Source organism: Lithobates pipiens, unplaced genomic scaffold (assembly GCF_037356315.1).
Source record: "Lithobates pipiens isolate NorthernLeopardFrog02 unplaced genomic scaffold, aLitPip1_a1.2 Scaffold_19, whole genome shotgun sequence".
Classification (NCBI taxonomy): domain Eukaryota; kingdom Metazoa; phylum Chordata; class Amphibia; order Anura; family Ranidae; genus Lithobates; species Lithobates pipiens.
The window spans coordinates 346,841,275-346,862,931 of record NW_027507764.1 but is presented as its reverse complement, the minus strand read 5'-3'; the positions used below and the strand labels follow the sequence as shown (position 1 = coordinate 346,862,931).

At 44.6% G+C, this 21,657-nt stretch overlaps 1 protein-coding gene across 4 annotated transcripts in view; it reads right to left on the bottom strand.

The window, feature by feature from the left end:
• DSP (desmoplakin) overlaps nucleotides 1-21,657 on the bottom strand; it is a 97,747-nt gene that overhangs the window by 48,733 nt on the left and 27,357 nt on the right. For all 4 annotated transcript variants that reach the window (XM_077492153.1, XM_077492152.1, XM_077492154.1 and 1 more), the window contains exon 2: nucleotides 11,625-11,721. In XM_077492153.1, the coding sequence (XP_077348279.1) occupies nucleotides 11,625-11,708 (84 nt within the window). In that variant the 5' untranslated portion in view covers nucleotides 11,709-11,721. The remainder of the gene's footprint in view (nucleotides 1-11,624; nucleotides 11,722-21,657) is intronic.

Sequence of the window (21,657 nt, the reverse complement as noted above, 5' to 3'; positions counted from 1 at the left end):
ATTGGATTTAGGTCAGGTGAGCATGGGGGCCATTCAATGGTATCAATTTCTTTCATCCTCAAGGAACTGGCTGCATTCTCTTGCCACGAGGCCAGGCCTTGTAGCCACCAGGAGGAACCCAGGACCCACTGCACCAGCATAGGGTCTGAGGATGGGTCCAAGGATTTCATTCCGATACCTAATGGCAGTCAGGGTGCCATTGTCTAGCCTGTAGAGGTCTGTGCACTCCTCCATGGATATGCCTCGCCAGACCATCACTGACCCACCACCAAGCTGGTCATGCTGAATGATGTTAGAGGCAGCATAACATTCTCCAAGGCTCTGCCAGACCCTTCCACGTCTCTCACGTTTAGTCAGGGTGAACCTACTCTCATCTGGGAAAAGCACAGGGCACCAGGGGTAGACCTGCCAATTCTGGGGTTCAATGGCAAATGTCAAATCGAGCTTCACGGTGTTGGGCAGTGAGCACAGGGCCCACTAGTGGATGTCAGACCCTCATGAAGTTTGTTCCCGATTGTTTGGTGAGAGACATTTACACCAATGGCCTGCTAGAGGTCATTTTGTAGGGCTCTGGCAGTGCTCATCTTGTTCCTCCTTGCACAAAAAAACAGATACCGGTCCTACCGATGGGTAAGGACATTTTATGGTCCTGTCCAGCTCCCCTAGAGTAACTGCCTGTCTCTTGAACTCTCCTCCATCCACTTCACCTATTGATGTGCCATCCTGGAGGAGTTGGACTGTGTGTGTGACCTATATAGGGTCTGGGTATCGCCTTATGCTACCAGTAGTGACACTGACCCCTGCCAAATGCAAAACTAGTTAAAAACAGTCAGAAAAGAGTAGGGGGAAAGGTCAGTGTAAACCCATTCCTGTTTTGGAGTTCCACTCATTGTTGCTCATCTAGTGCACCTGTTAATTTCATTAACAACAAAGTGGCTGAAACTGATTAACAACCCCCTCTGCTACTTAAAGGGGTTAAAAACACTTGCATATTACCTTAATGCAGCCTATGCATTAATGTGAAAAAACTTCTGACAGTGACCGTGCCCCCTGTTTTACTCACCTGAGCCCTTCGTTTCCGGACGGAGACTCGCTGGGCCTCTCTGCCCGGGGTTCTCGGCTCTTGATTGGATAGATTGATAGCAACAGGAGCCAATGGCTGCGCTATCAAATCCAATGGCGCGGGCGCTGGGGGGCAGGACGCAAAATACATTGCCTTCAAAAAATATCCATACCCCTTAAAATTTTCCACATTTTGTCAGGTTACAAAAACGTAAATGTCTTTTATTGGGATTTTATGTAGTAGACCAAACACTAAATGGCACGAATTGTGAAGTGGAAGGAAAATGATAAATAATTTTCACATTTTGTACAAGTAAATATCTGAAAAGTGTGGCGTGCATTTATATTCAGCCCTGCTGAGCCAATATTTTGTTCTTTCCCTGCAATTACAGCTCCCAGTCTTTTTGGGGTTTGTCTCTACCAGTTTTGCACATCTAGAGTGACATTTTTGCCCATTCTTCTTTGCAAAATAGCTCAAGCTCTGTCAGATTAGATAGAAAGCATCTGAACAGTAATTTTCAAGTCTTACCACAGATTCTCAATTGTAAATACAGTAGGCCTGGGCTTTGATTGGGCCATTCTAACATATGAATATGCTTTAATCTAAACCATTCCATTGTAGCTCTGGCTGTAGGTTTACAGTCGTTGTCCTGCTGGAAGGTGAACCTCTGCCCCAGTCTGAAGTCTTTTGCAGACTCGAACAGGTTTTCTTTTAAGATTGCTCTGTATTTGACTCCATCCATCTTCCTATCAACTCTGACCAGCTTCCCTGTCCCTGCTCAAGAAAAACATCCCCACAACATGATGCTGCCACCACCATGTTTCATGGTAGGGATGGAGAGTTCAGGGTGATGTGCAGTGATAGTGCACATCAGTGTTAGTTTTCCGTCACACACAGCATTTTGCCAAAAAGTTCAATTTTCCACAAGTTTGCTGTGTCTCCCACATGGCTTCACGCAAACGGGACTTCTTATGGCTTTCAACAATGGCTTTCTTCTTGCCACTCTTCCATAAATTGCATGACTAAGGCTGGGTTCACACTGGAGCGATGCGGGAACGCCGCGAATCCGCGGCAGGTTCCCGCATCGCATGCCTCCCGCCAGCAGTTCACACTGCCCTATGCGGACTGCTGGGAGTGTCAGTAAAACCTTAATGACACCCCCAGATCAGTTTGCATATCGCAGTGCGATCTGCAAACTCGGACAGGAATCGGATCGCATGGTGTGAACACCCATGCGATCCGATTCTGCAGCGGACCAAAAAAAGGGTCCCGTGCAAGTTTGCGGCGGGTGCGATGCGAATTCAGCCATACTATCTGTATGGCTGAACTCGCATCGCACAGAGATGGGATGTGATTTGCACTGCAGTGCGGTGCGAATCACATCCGGTTCTCGCTGCCGCAGCAATGTGAACCCAGTCTTATAGTTGTCCTGTGGACAGATTCTCCCATCTGAGCTGTGGATCTCTGCAGTTCCTTCAGAGTTACCATGGGCTTCTTGACTGCTTCTCTGAGTAATGCTCTCCTTGCCCGGCCTGTCAAGTGGAGGGCCATGTCTTGGTAAGTTTGCAGTTGTGCCATACTCTTTCCATTTTCGGATGATGGATTGAACAGTGCTCTCTGAGATGTTCAAAGCTTGGGATATTTTTTTATTTTTTTTAACCTAACCCTGCTTTAAACTTCTCCACATCTTTATCCCTGACCGATGTGTTCCCATCATGAAGGCCAAGGAACACACCACACCGGTGTGGTGTGCTCCTTGGCCTTCATGATGCTGTTTGTTCACTAAGGTTCTCTAACAAACCTCTGAATGCTTCAAACAGCTATATTTATAGCAAGAATAAATTACACAAAGGTGGACTCTATTTACTAATTAGGTGACTTCTAAAAGGCAATTGGTTGCACTAGGTTTTAGTTAGGGGTATCAGTGTAAAAGGGGGCTGTATACAAATGCACGCCACACTTTTCACACATTTGTAAAAAAAAATTGAAAACCATTTATAAATTTTCCTTCCACTTCTTTACAATTATGTGCCACCTTGTGTTGGTCTATCATATAAAATACACTTACGTTTTTGGTTGTAACCTGACAATGTGTAAAATGTCAAGGGGTACGAATACTTTTTCAAGGCACTGTAGATAAGACACAGAATACAATCTGGTGAATGAATAAAAGTGCACAAGCGTACATCATAGTTGAAGATATAGAGAGAGATGCAGGTAGGTTAATTGGCTTCTGTCCAAAATTGGCCCTAGTATATCAATGGGGACCTTGGATTGTGGGCTCCTTGAGGGCAGGGACCAATGTGAGTGTGCAATGTACAGGGATAGGGACAATTGTAGACACTCACTCAGGTTAAACTGGATGGACTGGTGTCTTTATTCAACCCTACCAACTATGTATATATATATATAGATATATTAGATATCTCTATCATACTCTCCTGTGCTCTTTTTTTTGCCCCCTGTTTATTTGTGGCACAAAACAGTGTATTGTTCACCATTAGCAGCATTTTTTCTGTGCAGGAGCTTATGCAAATTATATGGGACCGTGAAGCATGCTTTAGATTCTATTTTTATTATTAGTTTAATTAGCCCACTGCACGTAGATGTATGTATGCACTTTAAATTACAAATAATGACATTATTTCTCTTTCATCTGGCCTTTTTCTTGTGAAATTCTGCAAATTAGCTTAAGACTTGGAAAGAAGCATATCGTAAAATCCAAGGGAGTAAGAGGAATGTGACACATAGGCGATACACTATGCAACCCTCAAATCAGTTTCTGTTGAAATATTAGAACTACAATTCAAAAGCACTTCTAATTAATTTGTCTTCTTTGTTAGGTTACAGTTAATTTGATATTGTTAGAACAAATTTTGTGAAAAGCGTTGCACTCCATTTGTTATGTGCAACTAGCATGGGGAAATTACACTAGGGCAGATTTCTAACAGCTGTTGTCAAGAGTTATAATGGATGTAATTTGATTACAAGACGGTAGGAGCCCAACAGTCATACTTGTAAGCAACCAGCGGCCATATTTGTTGCACAAAGCATGTGGATTTATAAAAGGCCACTGTACTAAACTAAAAGTCTAATTTAAACCAAGTCATCAAAGGCTGATCTTACAAACTATCACAGGAGTAGTGATGGCCGAACGGTTCGCCCGGCGGTCGTTTCGCGGCGAATTTCCGACTTTCGCCGTCCGCGGGTTCGAACGCCTTTTTCCGTCGTTCGCCCCGGCGGACTTACGTGTTTAATGTATACAAGAACTTTAACCTTTCGTGACACGTTTATCATGTGTTACAGGACAACCAATTGAGACATGACAGCTCATGGACACTTGGACATTCCCCCTAACCTATAAATACACCCGATCCGGTGGCCATTTTACATTCTTTCTTCTGTCACTGTAGGGAAAGGATCCTGTGTGGAGTAGGGACAGAGAAAACGCTAGCTATTTGGTACACAAAAGTTCTTTTCAGGACTGGTATAGGTGTTAGGTCAGCAGCCTGAGTTTCTTTTGTCAGTTTAGATAAAGGGACAGAGCGCTGTATGCTGCTATTTTAGGGACAGCTCAGCCAGATTAGTCTTTCTTCATCATCATCATCATCATCATCATTAGCTGTTACTATCAGGTCCACAAAAGAGCTGTTCCAGCTAATCGTTCCAGCCTACTCTTTTTTGCCAATTTGTATAGGGACAGGCAGGAAGCAGTGTGTCAGGCAGTGAGGATAATTTTAAAGACTTGCTGTTACTATTAGTTCCACAAAGGTTCTTTTCAGGACTGGTATCAGTGGTACGGTAATAGGCTTGTACACGTATAATATTCTTTCTTCCAAATATAGAAAGAATATTATACTTGACTGCTGCCCTTCTGCTGCAGTCTGCTAATCATTCACAACTCACTTGTTCCACAAAGCTCTTTATCAGGACTGGTAACTTGGTCTGTCTAGGGTGCTACGGTACATAGGCTTGGGTGCGGTACAGTCTGCTGTTCTGTAAGGACCGCTATCGGTCCACAATAGATAGGGTTGCCGTGCACTACTGCTGACCGCTGCCCTATACTGCAGCAGTCCTTCAGCGGTATAGGGACTGACGCACAGTCTGCTAAACACTAATACACAACCTGCTTGGTCCACAAAAGTTCTTATAAGGACTGGTAACTTGGTATAGGGTGCTACGGTACATAGGCCTGAGTGCGTTACAGTCTGCTGTTCTGTAAGGACCGCTATCGGTCCACAATACATAGGGTTGACGTGCACTACTGCTGACCGCTGCCCTATACTGCAGCAGTCCTTCAGCGGTATAGGGACTGACGCACAGTCTGCTAAACACTAACACACAACCTGCTTGGTCCACAAAAGTTCTTATAAGGACTGGTAACTTGGTATAGGGTGCTACGGTACATAGGCCTGAGTGCAGTACAGTCTGCTGTTCTGTAAGGACTGCTATCGGTCCACAATACATAGGGTTGCCGTGCACTACTGCTGACCGCTGCCCTATACTGCAGCAGTCCTTCAGCGGTATAGGGACTGACGCACAGTCTGCTAAACACTAATACACAACCTGCTTGGTCCACAAAAGTTCTTATAAGGACTGGTAACTTGGTATAGGGTGCTACGGTACATAGGCCTGAGTGCGTTACAGTCTGCTGTTCTGTAAGGACCGCTATCGGTCCACAATACATAGGGTTGCCGTGCACTACTGCTGACCGCTGCCCTATACTGCAGCAGTCCTTCATTGGTATAGGGACTGACGTACAGTCTGCTAATCACTAACACACAACCTGCTTGGTCCACAAAAGTTCTTATAAGGACTGGTAACTTGGTATAGGGTGCTACGGTACATAGGCCTGAGTGCGTTACAGTCTGCTGTTCTGTAAGGACCGCTATCGGTCCACAATACATAGGGTTGCCGTGCACTACTGCTGACCGCTGCCCTATACTGCAGCAGTCCTTCATTGGTATAGGGACTGACGTACAGTCTGCTAATCACTAACACACAACCTGCTTGGTCCACAAAAGTTCTTATAAGGACTGGTAACTTGGTATAGGGTGCTACGGTACATAGGCCTGAGTGCGTTACAGTCTGCTGTTCTGTAAGGACCGCTATCGGTCCACAATACATAGGGTTGCCGTGCACTACTGCTGACCGCTGCCCTATACTGCAGCAGTCCTTCATTGGTATAGGGACTGACGTACAGTCTGCTAATCACTAACACACAACCTGCTTGGTCCACAAAAGTTCTTATAAGGACTGGTAACTTGGTATAGGGTGCTACGGTACATAGGCCTGAGTGCGTTACAGTCTGCTGTTCTGTAAGGACCGCTATCGGTCCACAATACATAGGGTTGCCGTGCACTACTGCTGACCGCTGCCCTATACTGCAGCAGTCCTTCAGCGGTATAGGGACTGACGCACAGTCTGCTAAACACTAACACACAACCTGCTTGGTCCACAAAAGTTCTTATAAGGACTGGTAACTTGGTATAGGGTGCTACGGTACATAGGCCTGAGTGCGTTACAGTCTGCTGTTCTGTAAGGACCGCTATCGGTCCACAATACATAGGGTTGCCGTGCACTACTGCTGACCGCTGCCCTATACTGCAGCAGTCCTTCATTGGTATAGGGACTGACGTACAGTCTGCTAATCACTAACACACAACCTGCTTGGTCCACAAAAGTTCTTATAAGGACTGGTAACTTGGTATAGGGTGCTACGGTACATAGGCCTGAGTGCGTTACAGTCTGCTGTTCTGTAAGGACCGCTATCGGTCCACAATACATAGGGTTGCCGTGCACTACTGCTGACCGCTGCCCTATACTGCAGCAGTCCTTCATTGGTATAGGGACTGACGTACAGTCTGCTAATCACTAACACACAACCTGCTTGGTCCACAAAAGTTCTTATAAGGACTGGTAACTTGGTATAGGGTGCTACGGTACATAGGCCTGAGTGCGTTACAGTCTGCTGTTCTGTAAGGACCGCTATCGGTCCACAATACATAGGGTTGCCGTGCACTACTGCTGACCGCTGCCCTATACTGCAGCAGTCCTTCAGCGGTATAGGGACTGACGCACAGTCTGCTAAACACTAACACACAACCTGCTTGGTCCACAAAAGTTCTTATAAGGACTGGTAACTTGGTATAGGGTGCTACGGTACATAGGCCTGAGTGCAGTACAGTCTGCTGTTCTGTAAGGACCGCTATCGGTCCACAATACATAGGGTTGCCGTGCACTACTGCTGACCGCTGCCCTATACTGCAGCAGTCCTTCATTGGTATAGGGACTGACGTACAGTCTGCTAATCACTAACACACAACCTGCTTGGTCCACAAAAGTTCTTATAAGGACTGGTAACTTGGTATAGGGTGCTACGGTACATAGGCCTGAGTGCGTTACAGTCTGCTGTTCTGTAAGGACCGCTATCGGTCCACAATACATAGGGTTGCCGTGCACTACTGCTGACCGCTGCCCTATACTGCAGCAGTCCTTCATTGGTATAGGGACTGACGTACAGTCTGCTAATCACTAACACACAACCTGCTTGGTCCACAAAAGTTCTTATAAGGACTGGTAACTTGGTATAGGGTGCTACGGTACATAGGCCTGAGTGCGTTACAGTCTGCTGTTCTGTAAGGACCGCTATCGGTCCACAATACATAGGGTTGCCGTGCACTACTGCTGACCGCTGCCCTATACTGCAGCAGTCCTTCAGCGGTATAGGGACTGACGCACAGTCTGCTAAACACTAACACACAACCTGCTTGGTCCACAAAAGTTCTTATAAGGACTGGTAACTTGGTATAGGGTGCTACGGTACATAGGCCTGAGTGCAGTACAGTCTGCTGTTCTGTAAGGACCGCTATCGGTCCACAATACATAGGGTTGCCGTGCACTACTGCTGACCGCTGCCCTATACTGCAGCAGTCCTTCATTGGTATAGGGACTGACGTACAGTCTGCTAATCACTAACACACAACCTGCTTGGTCCACAAAAGTTCTTATAAGGACTGGTAACTTGGTATAGGGTGCTACGGTACATAGGCCTGAGTGCGTTACAGTCTGCTGTTCTGTAAGGACCGCTATCGGTCCACAATACATAGGGTTGCCGTGCACTACTGCTGACCGCTGCCCTATACTGCAGCAGTCCTTCATTGGTATAGGGACTGACGTACAGTCTGCTAATCACTAACACACAACCTGCTTGGTCCACAAAAGTTTTTATAAGGACTGGTAACTTGGTATAGGGTGCTACGGTACATAGGCCTGAGTGCAGTACAGTCTGCTGTTCTGTAAGGACCGCTATCGGTCCACAATACATAGGGTTGACGTGCACTACTGCTGACCGCTGCCCTATACTGCAGCAGTCCTTCATTGGTATAGGGACTGACGTACAGTCTGCTAATCACTAACACACAACCTGCTTGGTCCACAAAAGTTCTTATAAGGACTGGTAACTTGGTATAGGGTGCTACGGTACATAGGCCTGAGTGCAGTACAGTCTGCTGTTCTGTAAGGACCGCTATCGGTCCACAATACATAGGGTTGCCGTGCACTACTGCTGACCGCTGCCCTATACTGCAGCAGTCCTTCATTGGTATAGGGACTGACGTACAGTCTGCTAATCACTAACACACAACCTGCTTGGTCCACAAAAGTTTTTATAAGGACTGGTAACTTGGTATAGGGTGCTACGGTACATAGGCCTGAGTGCAGTACAGTCTGCTGTTCTGTAAGGACCGCTATCGGTCCACAATACATAGGGTTGACGTGCACTACTGCTGACCGCTGCCCTATACTGCAGCAGTCCTTCAGCGGTATAGGGACTAAGAGTTTTGTCACAGGGTGATTTAAAAAATGACAGGCAGAGGAAGAGGCAGGCCCTTCCGCAGGGGTGGTAGGGGTAGGGCAGGAGCAACAGCCTTGAGCCAAAGTGGGAAGTTGCAGAAGGTGCGTTCAATTACTTTAAAGGACGCACCAGACTTGGTTGAGTGGCTCACTCAGCCTTATTCTTCTGCACCCTCCTCATCCTCTCGATCTGCACCCTCTTCTTCACTCTCTGCTATGTGCACCCCCAAAGACACTACCACCAACAACACCACCACCACCACATACCTTCCGCTTGAGTGCAAATGGGGGCCTTCATGCTCCAGTGTTTTAATAGGGACCCCCGTATAAAAAGCATGAGGGTCAAGGACCAGTACTGGGTGGCAACGTACTTAGATCCCCGGTACAAACACAAAATGGCGGAAATGTTACCGCCGTCGCAGAGGGCTGTCAGAATGCAGCACTTCCAGGCCTTGCTTCGAGAAATGCTGCATTCTGCTTTTGCGTGCGCTGGCAGAGGAGCAATTCCCACTCCCAGAGAAGGATTTGCGGGTACCAATCCAACAGCGCCTGCAAGAAGAGGCCGGTTTGAAGATGTGTTGGTGACTTCGGATATGAGGTCATTCTTTCAGCCGACCCATCGACAGGTGTCATCCGGATCCAGCATCAGGGAACGCCTAGACCGTCAGGTGTCCGACTACATTGGGTTAACGGCCGATGTGGACGCTCTGAGGAGTGATGAACCCCTAGACTACTGGGTGGGCAGGCTTGACCTCTGGCCAGAGCTTGCCCAATTTGCAATCGAACTGTTGGCTTGCCCCTCATCCAGTGTCCTGTCCGAAAGGACGTTCAGCGCAGCAGGGGGGATTGTGACCGATAAGCGTACTCGCCTAGCTCACGACAGTGTTAACTACCTCACATTTCTAAAAATGAATGAGGCATGGATCTCGGAGGAATTCAACACATGTGATCAGTAGACCATGTATATGTCTATAAACAATTTTTGGAATCAAGCACACAGACCTTCTTAATTCATTTGGCTCACTTCCCTGACCCAAAAAAGCACACCGTACTATATGCCCCTACCCTCCTCTTTGAAGAGGTTGAGCGGTGTCATATTTCTACTGGGGCTGCTTATTATGAGGGGTTCCCACCATCCCTGTGCTGTGCTGACTTCCTCCTGGGTGTTCTTATTATGAGGGGCTCCCACCATCCCTGTGCTGTGCTGACTTCCTCCTGGGGGTTCTTATTATGAGGGGCTCCCACCATCCCTGTGCTGTGCTGACTTCCTCCTGGGGGTTCTTATTATGAGGGGATCACACCATCCCTGTGCTGTGCTGACTTCCTCCTGGGGCTGCTTACGGTGCTGCTGTCAGCGCTGTATGTCACGGAGCTGCTGTCAGCGCTGTATGTCACGGAGCTGCTGTCAGCGCTGTATGTCACGGAGCTGCTGTCAGCGCTGTATGTCACGGAGCTGCTGTCAGCGCTGTATGTCACGGAGCTGCTGTCAGCGCTGTATGTCACGGAGCTGCTGTCAGCGCTGTATGTCACGGAGCTGCTGTCAGCGCTGTATGTCACGGTGCTGCTGTCAGCGCTGTATGTCACGGAGCTGCTGTCAGCGCTGTATGTCACGGAGCTGCTGTCAGTGCTGTATGTCACGGAGCTGCTGTCAGCGCTGTATGTCACGGAGCTGCTGTCAGCGCTGTATGTCACGGAGCTGCTGTCAGCGCTGTATGTCACGGTGCTGCTGTCAGCGCTGTATGTCACGGAGCTGCTGTCAGCGCTGTATGTCACGGAGCTGCTGTCAGTGCTGTATGTCACGGAGCTGCTGTCAGCGCTGTATGTCACGGAGCTGCTGTCAGCGCTGTATGTCACGGAGCTGCTGTCAGCGCTGTATGTCACGGTGCTGCTGTCAGCGCTGTATGTCACGGAGCTGCTGTCAGCGCTGTATGTCACGGAGCTGCTGTCAGCGCTGTATGTCACGGAGCTGCTGTCAGCGCTGTATGTCACGGAGCTGCTGTCAGCGCTGTATGTCACGGAGCTGCTGTCAGCGCTGTATGTCACGGTGCTGATGTCAGTGCTCTGTATTACGGTGCTGCTGTCAGTGCTCTGTATCTCCTGCACCCTCTTGTTTGCCTACCCTGGTCCCTGACCTTCCCTCTCCTCCATTGCCTTCATTAGCTCCATAGTCCTGAATTGTCAGAACAATTTCCCAAATAAAAAAAAAATGCTTGTAGTTATCGATCCCAAATTCACCTCATACATGTATTATGCTATTGTCCAGGTGGTGGGACTACGTGCTACCCCCTAATAATTACCCCGTGGCCGCAAATTCGACCTAAAGGTTTGCGAAATTCGCCTCCCATTGAAGTCAATGGAGCCCGCGGCGAACGGTCGTTTTCGCGAACGTTTGTGTCCGTTCGCGTTTCGCGTTCGCGAAACGTCCCGTCGGAAGTTCGTCCATCACTACACAGGAGCATGCTAAATTTCACTCACAATATTCACGTTCCCATAGTTACATTAGCCTTTATTTACTTCATTTTCTAAGAGCGCTGAAAATAAATCTTTTACGTACATAGAAAACGGATGCCTGGTTTGTCAAAAATGACACTTTTTAACATTTACTACAGTTCTAAATTGGCAAGATAAGTATTGCTTAAAAAGGAAAATTCCAATGGAATACAATGAAATAAAAAAAAAAAAATTTTTTTTAAATCAGATTACTTACATGCTGCACAATCATCTCTGCTCTTGCTAAGCTGGCGGATATATTCTGCATCATATCCTGAACAGTATTGGGCCGTCGGGTCATAGTGCCAATTTGTCTGTTAAAAGAAAACAGAAAAAATAAAAAATACTCAATTAGCACAAGAGGATTTGAAATGAAATACTATGATCTATATTTAATATACCATATATACTAAGCAACAGATTTTAAAGGACTGTCATCACCTGCCCGATAAGGACAGATAGACAGTGCCTCCTGATAGCTTACTCCCCCAGCAAACTATATTCACTGATTTAAACTCCCTTGCCTATGTTGTAGGATTCCATCTCAAGTAAGCACCAGTATTGAATATTATATGGATTTCATTGCCCCCACAAAAGTGTTTGGGTCTGGAAAAAGACTGCTCAGGCTCGAGTACTGTCATATAGCAGAGGTTGAATACTCTCCTCCTCCATACCCAGAATCTCAGATCCATTATAATGACAAAGCAGGAAGGCAGCACGTGACAAGTCCATATACTGTTCTTGAAGGTGTGCCAACAGGAGGCAGTGCGACTCTAAGCCGTTTTATTGCTATCCACATACATAGCTATGGGGGGGGGGGGGGGGGGAAGATAACCCTCAGTTTCTGTGAGGACAAGAAGAGAGTTAGGTTTTAAGCACTGCTTGCAGCATTCACATCCAGAATATATTTCCAGCTAGCTCCACATAAGCAAAAAGAAACCATGGAGGAACGTTTAGGCTCCATTGGCATGCGGTGTTTCTAGAACATGTGATAAAGCCCAGAGAAAATGCACGTTTTGCCTGCATTTTGGAAATGCGCTGGAAATTGTTAATGGCACCCAAAGTACAGTTAGAGGATGCTTGTTTTGCCACACTACAGAACACACAGTAAAAGAAGTGCCATGCATGAAAAGATCCTGGAGCTTCTTTGGTGCATTTGTAGGACAGCCCATTCAAAAGCAGAAAATTGCAAAAAACTAGCAAAAAAAAAAATTTTTAAAGCAGGAAATATTATTATTAAACATATTCAAAATATGTGAAAGAAGGCTTAGAGGCAGGCAAAAAAATAAATAACACATCAGACACCTGTGAAATAGGAGTTTTTGAGCCTCAGTATTCATAAGGCCTTACAAAGTATTTCTCCAGTTGCTTGATTTTATTGGTTTATACAATGTAGTATAATTTTTTTTGGCTACAACTGTTTCAAGGGAGGTTTAAGAAAATAATTGGTAAAATGCTTTCAAACTTTGTAATGTGAAAACAAGGTTTACACTATACTAAAAACAAAACAAAAAAATAAAATAAACACACAAATCTGATAATGCTAATACACCATCTGCGTTTGGATGATGTCACACAATAACATGAACATTATGCAGTTTTCCACTTTGTCAAATATTCATTGACGTAAAAAAAACCTTGCATAGAAGCCGAACACATATGCCAAAACAAGCCTTTGCTGGTTTGCAGTGGGTGGGCATAGTTTCATTTGAACAATGTCTCAACTTGCAAGCAACAAAAGCCTGATTTATTATGCTGACTCATTTAAAAGATGTGCAGATTAGAGGAGCTTTATAATATTCAGCAAAGTCTGCTTTACTTACATCCACATTTAAGTAACTGGTACTGAAACCAATGAAGTGATTTGAAGAACAAATCTGAGCATAAATTGGCAAAAAAAAAGAAAAAAAAAAGGAGGAAAAAAAAAAATCCTGACTTGACAATACGTTTTGCTAAAAACACAATAGGAGAGTTTGTTCAGCTACCCAATTTCAATGGGTCTCCACTTTTATGCAGGCGTTCCCTGCACACTCCTCTTCAATAAATATAGCAAATGGTTATTAAGCAGGTATGTTTTATAAAGAGATCATAAGGCTTGATTCACACCTATGCATTTTTGTCGTGCTTTTTGCAGATTTGCTATACAGAACGTGTTCCATAGGAAACCATGGAATATAGTGCAAATCTGCAAAATGCAAAAAGCACTAAAAATGCATAGGTGCGAATCAAGCCTAAAGAAGGCAATTGACACCTGCTAGTGTGTCCATCTACTTATCTATACCAGGAGTACGTCTGTAGCCAAAACCAAGGAGGAGTGAATGTCATCAATACACATATTCAAGGCAAAGTGACAGTGTCCCCGTATAGTCCCATCCCACCTGGAAAAAACGTAAATTCTGTTTTTTTTCCAGGTCACTTTTTTTTTTATTAGTATCAACCTATCCAATGACCACTGCCATGTAAAACATATTATATGTAAAGAAACCAGATTCTAGGTTAGTGATCATTTGCTTAGAGAGAATTTTGAAAGCCATAGGTTATGATATCCAGGTTTGACAATGGACAATAAATGAAAAATGCACCATGTCCCATAAAAACACACAGGGGTTAATTTAATGAAGGCAAATGGACTGTTCACTTTGTAAAGGAATGTTCCCCAGAGCTTACTGAATCATGTAAAGACCTGCTGATTTTCATTATTTAATCACATGCAAGCAAAAATTTTTTTTTTTTTTATTTTTTTTTTTAAACCTTTCACGTTATTGGGTATCCTTTGCAAAAGTGAAATATTACCACATTCACTAAGCTCTGGGGAAAATTCTCTTGAAAAGTGCAACTTACCTTGCAAAATAAACAGCCCATTTGCCTTTAGTAAATCAATCCCACAGTGGCTAGTTTGGTACATACACCTACTTGATAATGCAAAGGCCACATGCACCATCAGTGGTTGTAACCCCACTTGGTCATTTTCAGGCACTACCTGCCTTCCTTAAATGTTATGTGCCCAATGTATCATTTTTTTTTTTTTTTTTTAATGCTGTTCTATACGGTATTTCCTAGCTCCGCTCACGTGACCGGTCCCTGCTTCCTCTCCCAATTAGACAGTTACAGCAGGAGGGGCTGAGAATCCCCCGCTGATATTAGTGGCGAGTAGGAGGAGAGAGGCGGCCGGTCATGTGAGCACCGCTCAGAAACAGTACAGGATGGCATTTTTTAAAATAAAAAACAGATGCACTGGGCACATAGCTTTAAGGAAGACAAGCGAGTGTCTGAAAATTACAGTTATTTCTGCAGGAGAGGAGGGAGGGGTGGGCTGACTGACACAACCAACAGGCAGGGAGGAGAGAGGACAGCCTCTCCCCCCCCCCCCCCCCCGGGAGAACTGCAGATCACGGAGGCACGTAAACTTACCATGGTGTCAGGGCTCAGCAGCCATGATACACTGTGGTCAGTTTACAGAGTGGAGGGCAGAACCAGACAGGTACTTTAGGTGCTACAAAGGGCCAAATTACACAGCAAACACTGTGCTGGTATTCATGCTTTAACCTCCCTGGCGGTAATCCTGAGTGTGGCTCGGGGTTAAATTTCGGTACCACTAGCGGTAACCCCCGAGCCACACTCGGTATTGCATTGCAGGATCCTGGTGCAGTATACTGACCTTGTCCCCAGGATGCGATGTCCTCTGCCTCTGTGTGCCAGGCTCCGTTCCCTGAGAGCATCACAATGCACAGGGGCGGAGCCTGGCAGCAAATTCAAAAAGTACTAAATTCATAACACATACTGTACAGTCTCTTACAGATTACATTACTGTATGAAATCATTTCTCATTTCACATCCCTTTTGTCCCCAGTGCTTTGTCCAATGCCCTTTTAGAGCAGCTAGAAAACAGCAATAGTAAATTAGAACACCTGCAGAGTTGAGCAATAGTGAATCTTGGGGAAATTAAAAACATTTTTTTAAATAATTTAATTATAATTTATGATATCGTGTTTCAAACGTTATCATACCCGGGAGGTCTACTAGACTCGTTTTGGACAGATTTAAGTGTGTTATTACTAAGAATTACAGGCCTACAATATAAAAACGCCAAATTGCTATGCAAAACGATTGTACCGCTTTGAGTTGTAAAAATCTGACCTAATCATACCACCAGGGTGGCTATGGGAATATGTTTTTTTTTAGCATAACAAATGCTTTAAGCAGGCAGACATGGACTAGAGTTTAGATAAATGGCCGTTGAAGGTTCCCAGTAACTGATATTTAGACCCCTTTCACACTGAAGGCATTTTTCAGGCGTTTTAGCGCTAAAAACAGCTCCTGAAAAACGCCTCCCATGCCACCCTAATGTAAAAGACTGAGTGCTTTAACACTGGGGTGGTGTGCTTGCAGGACGTTACAAAAAGTCCTGCAAGCAGAACCTTTGGGGTGGTGAAGGAGCGCAGTATACACCGCTCCTGCGCCGCCCCTGCTATTGAAAGAAATGGGCAGCGCTGCCGAAGCACCTGCAAAGTGCTTCGGCAGCAGCACTATTAACCCCTTCTTTGGGGTTAAAAGCACCCCGCCCCCACCCGCACAGCACCAGTAAAGTGGTTGTAAACCCTTACAAACCACTTTGACCTACAGGTAAGCCTAGATTAAGGCTTACCTGTAGGTCCAAGAAATATCTCCTAAACCTATACGGTTTAGGAGATATTTGCCCGAAGACAGGCACCGCTGTCTACGGCGCAGGCGCTGTAGACAGCGGCGTGCAAGCGCACTGAGCGCGGCATTTCCAACAATGGAGCTGCCGCGCGTGTCGGCTCCCGTGCGCATGCGCGGGAGTAACGTCATCACGGCTTCGCCGAATGACAGCGACGGAGCTGCGAGACCACACTGAAAAGATGGATGCGCCGGACTACAGGGGACAGCGGTGACATCGCTGGCTCCTGTGTCAGGTAAGTGACACATAATGGACTACTATGCGATACATAGTAGTCCATTATGCTTTGCCTTTGCAGGGAATGAAAGAGGAAGTAAACTCATCAGGGTTTACTTCCTCTTAAAGCACCACTAAAACGAGCGGCGCTTTACCGCTAATGTGGTCCATGCCCCAGTGTGAAAGGGCTCTTGGGCATTTCCATGCATTATGCATTTTGCGGATAATAGATTTAACAGAAAAGGTGAGGAAAATAAATTCAAGGGAGAACAGTGACGAATTAAAGTTATTCACAGCAGCTTAAAGGGGAACATCAGTTAATATAGCTAATAACACAGTTAAAATACATATAAAACAACAAGTAGTCTAATTACCCCTACCAGGCACCAAAGCTGTACTAGTGAACTATGTCACCTGCCCATTCCAACCTAAAATTGGACAACAAAGGAGCAGCAGTGATGAAGTCATCCCTACTCCATCACGTCTGTAAGCATGCTCAGGAAAGAAGCAGAACTGTCAACAATATGCAAAGCACAAGAGACCTGACTGTCTCAGAGTAATGCCCTTCCCTCTCTTACGCTGCTTTCCTGCTGTTCAAAGAATTACAGAAGAGGTGATAAAGACATATTCAGGTGCTTATACTACTTTTAGGGCCCCTTCATACCAATGTGTTGCTGTAATGCCATTTACATGCATCGGTTTATGCCATGCATTCTGAAACCAGAATTGAAATACTTCAGGGGAAAAAAAATGAAGTTACGTTTTTGTTCACCATGGTGCATTCACAGCCCATTCAAATGCATGGGCTACCTTAACAGCATTTTAAAGGATCACTTAATTTTTTTTTTTTTTTAAACAATAATTTACACCCTTTTTCAATTGATTACTGTCCCTCCTCTACACTGAAGCCCCATTTCAACAGTGACCTGTGTTTTTGGAGCAGTTTTGAAAACCGCATCAAAGAAGCTGAAATTAGGATTTTTCAAAATCGCACTGCACCTACGGCACAATGGTGTTTACAGTCCCATAGGATTTCGAAAAATATGGGTAGCCTCTAAGCGCAGTATCAATAAGTATGTTAAAAAAAGGGTTTTACCATCATCCAAGACTTAAAGAAATAAGGGGTTTGGGAGCCTGGTCCCCAACCAAGACTCACCAAAGAAAGAAGGGGAGCAAGTGGATCATCACGATACAATGCAAAAAAGATACAATTGAATGTATAGAAAATCATATAAAATTTTGAAAAGTTTATTAATACATAATGAAGATCCAATTGCATCTTTTTTGCATTGTATCTTCATTATGTATTAAACTTTTCAAAATTTTATATGATTTTTCTATACATTCAATTGTATCTTTTTTGCATTGTATGTATAGAAAATCATATAAAATTTAGAAAAGCTTATTAATGCATATTACACGATATAGAAAGTCAGTAGCAAATTAAAAACAAAAACATAGGCAACTTGGTCATGGACAGTGTTTCAACTAGTTTCGCGGACTGGGCTGCTTCATCAGGAAAAAACACTTGAATTTGGTTGAAACACTGTCCATGACCAAGTCCCCTATGTTTTTAATTTGCTACTGACTCTTTGTCATGCATTATGTATTACCGTAATAAACTTTTCAAAATTTTATATGATTGTCTATACATTCAATTGTATCTTTTTTGCATTGTTCCAAGATGGTTCACTTGCTCCACTTCTGTCTTTGGTGATCCCTGGTTGGGGATAAGGCTCCTAAACCCCTTATTCCATAGGGTTTGAAAAGGGAAACAATTTTCCTGCATTTTTACAGCAAGGTAAAAATGCACTAGTGTGAAAAGGGCCCCTAAGGTTAGTTTAGGTTTTGACCTGCCTTCCACTTTATTACCAATTAAGCATCCCAGATTTCATTTTAAAGTTTGCAGTCAGTAATCAGTTTAGAGGTTTAAAAACGGACACACAAAAAAATCCATGGTCAAGCCCATCTAGAACAGCACTTTGATAACCCATCCACCACCTCTAATTTAGTATACAGCCTTCTTTGCCATATAGACTTGACGAAGATGAATTGCTCTTTACCATGAAGCACATAGCATTTATTTAGGATAATCTCCCCTGCTAGTTAAAGCCTTGAAATCCATATAGCTATTTTGTAATTGCTTACATCGAGTTTTAAAATAAAAAATTGTCATATTGTTTGGCGTTTAGTTGTGAAATTATAGAGATGCATAACCACTTATTATCACAAATATAAAATCACATAAAACACTTGTGTCAGTGAGGATTGTAAAAGCTAGTCATTAGAAAGCCAATGATATCCTGACTCCCTCCTCAACAAAAAAAAAAGTCATACATTTTATATGCTGTACTCTGTTTTTGCTGATGAATATAATTGAAGAGGTGTGTATGGAGGAGAAATCTAAAACGGGGCTGGACAGCTGTGCTGAGAATATTAGCTGTGTGCTGCTTACTCAGGTCTACGTGCCAAGTGTCTGTACAACAAATTGAAACCTACTATTTTCAAGATTTGGCTTATGCCAGCGGTCTCCAAACATTCTAAACAAAGGGCCAGTTTGTTGTCCTTCATACTCTAGGAGGGCCAGACTTTGGCCAGCAGCAGTGGAAATTTTCTTGGCATCAGTGGGAGTAAACATTGCCACATTTGGTATTAGGGGGAGGAATAGTTCCCCCATCATTGGTATCATAGGGAGGGAGGAACAGTGCCCCATTATTGGTGTCAGATGGTAGAATAGAGTCCAGAATCAGTGGGCAGAATAGTGCCCCAAAGGCCTGACAAAGGCATACAAAAGGGCTGCATCCGGCCCTCGGGTATCAGTTTGGAGACCACTGGCTTATGCACAGCAGGCTTCACCATAATAAGGAATACAAACATCTCAACTTCAATTCCCACATACCCATGTTTTTAATTTATATCTGAACTCCAGGCAGATTTATTAGCACATAATAAGTATTTTTCAATGCTAGCAGCATTCAAGTACCTGAATTAAACTTGGTGTTAGCTTCTTGCAAATCACTGACACAGCAGCACTTAGACTGGGAGAGGGAGGTACAGGACTGGGAGCCAATCAGGTGTCCCTGCAATGTGCAGCCAAGAAACATGCTGATCGGAGGAGAAAACCATGTGAGAAAGGAAGAGGACTATCAGACTGTGGCTGTGCTTTCACTGTCCAGTCAGAAGGTGGAAGTTGACAAAGTACATCACCATGTTCATACGAGAAAGATTTTTATTTTCCTACATTGAGTTCCTGATGCTACAAAGTACATGTAGTGCCTCGTCTCATCTCCCTAGGTGCCCTGTAATACTAGAAATGATGTCTAGGTGCGATAGCTGCTTTGCAGTGCCGTTCTCCAGCTCCCAGTACTTGCCAGAGGGAAGCACCAGCAAGAGGGATGCAGAGGGACAGTAGGCAGACACGTCCCACCTTCCTCAGGCAAGTGCTGGTAACTGGAGACAAGCGCTGTCCCAAGGTGGTACAGATCATGGGAGAACTAGCTGAAGAAGTCCTGTCTCCCTGACCTCCTTCTGCAGGTCCTGTAGGGGTGTGCAAGGCCATAGGGCCTGGAACAGAGTTCTCATATGTGAGTAATGGTGGAAGCCTGGAAATGTGATTGTTATCTGGGAGCATGCCTGGCTGGACAGGCTATAGAAGGGACACTAGGAAGAGATGACTATAATAACGATAGCACCTTGGTCCCCCTGAGAGCCTCAGCTGTGGTCCTGTGACTTTGTGATGGAAGCTGAAGGTTGTAAACGTAGTATACACAGGGAGGAGGTCCCGCTACTATTGTGCTCCCGAAGTAGAACAGGGAAGTTGGCTTAACTAAGAGATGTGTACTTGTGCTCCGCACTTAAGTGACTGCTTCAGAATGTTTAACCTTGCACATGACGATCTGAGCCAAAGATCCTGATAGTATGTAAAATGTGAAATGTCACGGGAAGTTACATGAAGATGTAGTAAAGTGCTGAAAATGCATTTGTGCAATCACATTCTGTTATTCTGAACATTAAGGCCTCTGGACGTGGATGTTGTAAGTGGGCCTATGGCCAGGAGATGTGTGTCCAATATGGTGGCTACAAAAGGCAGGAAAATGGGTGCACTATTCAAGAAGTAAGTGTTGCACAGCTCCAAGAGTCAGACACCATGAGAGTCAAATCCATATGAATCTAGATCTGGGTGTTAGGTAAAGGTTGGAAAAGGTTAGAACCTCTTGTTATTTGCATCCTTATAGAAGGAATGTCTTGATTGTTGCTGTAATTTCCCACTCTGTCTGGAGTTCTGCTTTAGAATTTGGATAGATGCCACACAGTCACAAATTATAGCATCTTTATATTCATTAATTGTATTGTTAAAATCTATTTCTTAATCTGTCTTTGTAGGAGCCTCTTGCAATCTGCTTACAGCAGTGCATAGACTGGAGGAAGGAGAAGCAGCAAGTAAGCTTACTGTGGCTCTAATGTGCTAAGAGGAGACAGGCTGGTAGTGGTGAGAGTCCAGAATGGAAGAAAAGTGAGATCAGATCACTGCTTCTCCTTTTATGGTGTCGTCATAGGAGAAAAGGCTAAGGGCAAGGAGTAAACCCTGAAAGTAGTAGTACTGCAGAAGAAAAAAAAAAAAAAAAAGAGAAAAAAGGAATCTGGCCTTGAATTGTATTTTCTTTTATATATAATCTTTATTTTATAATTTTCAAAATAACCCACTTTTAGAGCCGGTTCACACAGGGGCGACTCATCAGGCGACTTAGCCCCCTGACAAGTCGCGTCCCATTCTGTGCAATGGAACCCTTCTAAATCGGAGCGACTCAAGTCGCTCCGACTTAGAAAAAGGTTCCTGTACGACTTTTGGGGCGACTTGCATTGACTTCTATACAGAAGTCATTTTGCAAGCCACCGCTAAAGTCGGATCCCGGTCGCCTGAGGCAGTCGCGCTGCAAGTCGTGCTGCCTCAGTGTGAACCGGGTCTGAGAAAAGCAGAATACAACAAAATCGGCTAAATACAATTCATCCCTGATTTTTTATTTATTTTTATTCTTTAGGTACTTATATAGCGCCATTAATTTATGCAGCGCTTTACATATAAATTGTACATTTCACATCAGTCCCTACCCTCAAGGAGCTTACACTCTAAAGTCCCTAACACACATTCATATATACACATACGGTACTAGGGACAATTTAGACAAGATCCAATTAACTTACCAACATGTCTTGAGCGTGGGAGGAAACACACAGAGGCACAGAGAGAACTTGCAAACTCCAGGCAGGTAGTGTTGTGGTTGGGATTCAAACCAGCAACCTTTTTTAATGCTAGGCAAAAGTTCTATCCACCATA